The sequence below is a fragment of the Nicotiana attenuata genome, chromosome 9 (genome assembly GCF_001879085.1).
Source record: "Nicotiana attenuata strain UT chromosome 9, NIATTr2, whole genome shotgun sequence".
In the NCBI taxonomy this organism is placed as follows: Eukaryota; Viridiplantae; Streptophyta; class Magnoliopsida; order Solanales; family Solanaceae; genus Nicotiana; species Nicotiana attenuata.
In genome coordinates, this window is record NC_031997.1 from 38952089 (window position 1) to 38957477 (window position 5389).

At 40.6% G+C, this 5389-nt stretch overlaps 1 protein-coding gene across 1 annotated transcript in view; it reads left to right on the forward strand.

The window, feature by feature from the left end:
* Positions 1-3336, forward strand: part of LOC109232279 (endoplasmin homolog) — a 5693-nt gene extending 2357 nt beyond the window's left edge. The window contains exons 8-15 of the mRNA XM_019397986.1: positions 568-685; positions 912-1108; positions 1212-1427; positions 1515-1680; positions 1765-1906; positions 2004-2154; positions 2363-2767; positions 2859-3336. Coding sequence (XP_019253531.1) covers positions 568-685; positions 912-1108; positions 1212-1427; positions 1515-1680; positions 1765-1906; positions 2004-2154; positions 2363-2767; positions 2859-3098 — 1635 coding nt within the window. The 3' untranslated portion in view covers positions 3099-3336. The remainder of the gene's footprint in view (positions 1-567; positions 686-911; positions 1109-1211; positions 1428-1514; positions 1681-1764; positions 1907-2003; positions 2155-2362; positions 2768-2858) is intronic.

Genomic DNA, 5389 nt, shown 5'->3' on the forward strand with positions numbered 1-5389 from the left:
GTAATTTTCTGCCTACCCCCCCCCCCCCCCCCCCCCTTTTCTTTTTTTGATTTGTTATGAGTTTTTCTGCTCCCTTAGGATTATTTTATTATTGGGACCTTTGATTGAATGGGTGCAGTCTAGCAGAAGAAACAACAGGACCAATTACTTGATATTCCATAAGTCTTGTATTACAGTGGTTGAGAATGAGATGATTAAGCTTATGGATGAATTGCTAGCTAGAAGTAAAAGTCTGTGATATTTGGGCTGTTTCTGTTTTTGCATATCCAATCTTGTGCTTGTGTGTCTGTGTGGAGGTAAGATAAATTTTTGGAGTTAGAAAAAAAAGCCAAACCTGTTGTTCTGTTGACTAAGTTTTTGGATTCTTACATTTTGGTACTTGTCATCAGCATCTATCCTGAATATTCTCTACTCTGAATTTGATTATTTTCCAGTTCAGGTTACCAGATTAAATTGAAAATAAGAGTTTCTATGGACATACTTTATGTTTCTGAAATAATATTGTGTTTCTGAAGCTTCTGTTGAGGTTCTCTACATTGCTTAATGCATGGGTTACCTTGTACGCAGGACCTGGTGAAGAAATACTCTGAATTCATCAACTTCCCTATAAATCTTTGGGCAAGCAAAGAGGTTGAGAAGGAGGTTCCTGTCGATGAAGACGAGTCAAGTGATGAAGAGGAAACATGTATGCGTGATTCATCCTACTTGGCTTGCCAAGTTTATTCAGTGTTAATGAAGTCGGAACTTGTAGTGAATGTGTTTAATGCATATTTTAAGACCTGTACCCTGCTGGGAGAAATTCGTTTGGGGTTTGGGGGGGGGGGGGGGTAGGTTGCTAGATGAATTAAAGTTTACTCCCTCCTTGTCTTTTAATCTTATGCGGCCTCATAGTCTTTCAATGTTGTGAACAGCTGAAACCAGCTCTTCTGAAGAAGGAGATGAAGATGATTCTGAGAAGCCAGAAGATGAGAAAAAGCCTAAAACTAAGAAAGTGAAGGAAACCACTTATGAGTGGGAGCTTTTGAATGATGTGAAAGCTATATGGCTTCGGAATCCAAAGGAGGTGACAGAGGAAGAGTATACGAAATTCTATCACTCACTTGCAAAGGTAAATTGCTACTTACTTTCTTCCAGTTGAAATGCAGTGGGAAGAGTAGAAACCTTTTGTAAACTCTCTTACCATTTGCTAAATTCTTGTATTATTTTGCCAGGACTTCAGTGATGAGAAGCCCCTTGCTTGGAGTCACTTTAATGCTGAAGGTGATGTTGAGTTCAAGGCTGTACTATTTGTTCCTCCTAAGGCTCCTCAAGATCTATATGAAAGCTACTACAACTCCAAGAAATCCAACTTGAAGTTATATGTCCGACGGGTCTTTATCTCTGATGAATTTGACGAATTGTTGCCCAAGTACTTGAGTTTCCTAATGGTAGTTCTTGTTACTCTAGAACTTCACTGTTTATATTATGTATGGGCCAAGAGTTTCTAACACCATTTTGTTTAACATTTATGCTAGGGTCTTGTTGATTCTGACACCTTACCCCTCAATGTCTCAAGAGAAATGCTTCAGCAGCACAGTAGCTTGAAGACAATTAAGAAGAAACTCATCCGCAAGGCCCTTGACATGATACGCAAGATTGCTGATGAGGATCCTGATGAATCTAACGACAAGGATAAGAAAGGTTAGTTTATATCTCTGAACAATCCATTGCCTAAGAGATTGAATTTCTCATTTTCTCATTTCTGAGTTTCTCATGACGTTACAGATGTTGAAGAATCCAGTGCAGACAACGAGAAGAAAGGTCAATACACAAAGTTTTGGAATGAATTTGGAAAGTCAGTAAAACTTGGTATCATAGAAGATGCAACTAACAGAAACCGCTTGGCTAAGCTCCTCCGATTTGAGACGTATGCTTTGTGTCTTAAGAGTGTTATTCTTAATGAGATTGTTAAGTCAAATCAGGGTGACTGATCCCTTGTCGTCTTAATATTTTCTCGTTTACAGCTCAAAATCAGATGGTAAACTAACATCCCTAGATCAGTACATCTCAAGGATGAAGGCTGGACAGAAGGATATCTTCTATATAACTGGAGCTAGCAAAGAGCAGTTGGAGAAATCACCATTCCTTGAGAGGCTAACGAAGAAAAATTATGAGGTATGAGTCTTTCTTAAGATTGCATGGGAAAGCCGCATAACAAAATAACTAGTAGTAGTTTATTTTAACAGAAAGTATTAGTCGTCTTTTCTTGCATTGTGAGTTTGACTATGTTCCTTGTCTTTGATATTTGAATTCTCTTATAAATGCATTTATCATGTCTTCTCTAAAGATTCATTTGCTAAGTTTGCCTTGTTTCATTGTTTAGGTGATTTTTTTCACGGACCCCGTAGATGAATACCTGATGCAGTACCTTATGGACTATGAAGACAATAAGTTCCAAAATGTGTCTAAAGAGGGCCTGAAGCTGGGCAAGGATTCAAAAGCCAAAGAGCTCAAGGAGTCATTTAAGGAGCTAACCAAATGGTGGAAGGGCGCTCTTGTTAGTGACAATGTAGATGATGTCAAGATTAGCAACCGTTTGGCCGACACCCCTTGTGTAGTTGTGACATCGAAATACGGTTGGAGTGCTAATATGGAAAGAATCATGCAGTCACAAACTCTGTCAGATGCAAGCAAGCAGGCGTATATGCGGGGTAAAAGGGTGCTTGAGATCAACCCTAGGCACCCAATTATCAAGGAGCTTCGGGAGAGAGTAATCAAGGACCCTGAGGTACACTTGATTTTATCTCTAAACATGTGATCAAATGATAGATGTTGTAGAAATGGCTATCTGTTACTAATTTCTTGTACTTGGTTCACAGGATGAGAGCGTGAAGCAAACGGCTCAGTTAATGTACCAAACAGCATTACTGGAGAGTGGTTTCCTGCTCAATGACCCAAAGGATTTTGCCTCCCGCATCTACAGCTCAGTTAAGAGCAGTTTAAATGTTAGCCCTGATGCAGCAGTAGAGGAAGAAGAGGATATTGAGGAACCTGAAGCTGAAACTGATGACAAAGAAGCTGCTGCCAAAGATGATTCTGATGCCAAGGACGAATTATAGATTAGTCCTGAAGAATGTCCTTTCTCTGGAGAAGACTACGTAAAGTCACATGCTATAATCGAAGTGCATGTGGATAATTTAGGTTTCAGATTGTTAGTTCATAGGTTAATGTTGCAAGTATCATGATTTTTGTCTGTCTTTGAATCTTCACAGATTTGTGTACGAGAACGTTGCTGAGTTTACTGCAACATAATGTGTAACCTGCGATCCCTTTTACTGAAAAAACTTTTTACCACCAGCTGCTATCCTTATACGTATGTGGATGCCCTTGCTAAGTACGCCAATCTCCAAGATGCACCATCTAATTTTCAAGCCTAGTCCAAGGAGGAGCTCTTCGTTGGTTTTTATCTATGAGTGCTACCTAAAATCAGACTTATTGCAGATCTACTGAAAGTTCCATAGCGTAGTAGTAATTTTGAATCGGAATAAGTATGAGTATGTCTTCTTGAAATCCCTCTGGAATCATGTTTGACCAAAAACTATAAATCTTGCTTCAAATAATTAAATTTATGTGATGAGTTAATCTTAGCTAACAATAATATCCTCAGATGAAGTTCTTAAAGAAGCGATAAATATTGTGTGGATTTGGTCGGACAGTGGCAGTAATATACAATACATGTTCTGGAAATCGGAAGCAATAATATAGCATTCAACAATAAATGACATTTAAGTAAATAAAATGAATGATTCGCCCAAGAAACGATGGAATAAGTGGTTGTTCCTTCTGACAATGAAGAATGATAGGCGATCCCTTGAATATTTGAGTTATTTTCGGACCTAGTGGAAAAGTATAGACAAGAATCTTAGTTAAAAGGTGATGTTTGTATCTTACCAAGTGGGATCTGATTCTCTTTCTCAAGTCAAAGTGTGTATTTTTATAAATGAATGTCACATGTCCTCGATCATTATCTCTTTTTCTATTCATATGGGACATGTTCTAAGAAACCCTAATAGTACAAGTGCAGAGAATATCCACTAGAGTATTCTCTTTAATATCCTATCTTGAAAACTAGTCGTTAAAACTCTATCAACGGTCCTCGACCTCGGCCTTGACCCTTGCTGACACCTCGACTACGACTCTCGTTGACTCTTCGACCACAGACTTCGCTGCTCCTTGGGCCATTTCGACAAACGTCAACTTGGGAATTCATCTCCTAGTACTATCTTGGCTTAAATATTCTAAAGACAGATTTTGACCCATACAATTAGTCCCTCCGCTTATTGAGGCTGGCTTCAGGCGGGTTCGATGAGCGGATCTTGTTTTACGTGGTCGTCACAATTGGACAAGTTGTGCGGGTCATAGTGGTTGTGGCGAGCTGGCAGCGTGGCCCTACGTGGGCTGCATATATCAAACGCTTCGATTTTCTCGGGTGATTCGCTGGAAGTGTGCTGTCCACGAGTTAGGATGACGTCATGATGTCATGCGTCATTATAACGCATATTCCCGATGTGTTGCCTCGTTTCGCGTCTTACCTATGATTGAACCTGCCGCTTCGATTCCGGTGCGCAGCAATGATGAACCGTTTTTGGTCTTGGTGCCAAGATCCTTATAAATAGAGGTATTTGGGTGCGATTTTGAAGTTTTAAGTTCTGTTGTTTCGAAGCCCTACATTATTCTCTTGCTCTTTCCTTGCTCTAAACCTCTTCTTTATGTTCCAGCTATTTGCCTTCGTTCTCAGATCTTCATCGTTAGATACTTCTTTTTCTTTTATCAAAACATGTATAACATGCCTTCTGATTCTAGTGAGAGGAGTGATGCGATACCTTTGGCGATGCTGTTTCGCGTGAGAGGAGTGATGCGATACCTTTGGCGATGCTGTTTCGCCCTCACGAGGAGAATGTTCATATCGGCGTCGACGATGGAAGCTTCCCGTTGGTGGACGAGATAGTTCCTCGCAATCCTGATACTAGGTCTGATTTCTCCAAATTACCTGATGCTGATCCTGGAGCCTTTCGGTCAGTGATGACAGCGAAGGAATTAGGAGAGCTTAAGGCTAAGTTCGGCCTTCCCAATCACATCGAATTAATCCCCGGCTGGGTGGGATACGTTGCAAGTCCACCAAGTGGGTACTGCGCTTCTGCGCCTACCCCTTCCAAGTCGGTTACACACACACACACACACTCTCTCTCTCTCTCTCTCTCTCTCTCTCTCTCTCTCTCTCTCTCTCTCTCTCCCTCCTTTCATTGGCTGAAGAATTTTGTCGTTATTACGGCGTTTCCCCAGCTCAGCTCGCGTCGTACGTTTATGATGCTTTATACTTCAATACCACACAAGAAGGGGGGGGGGGGGG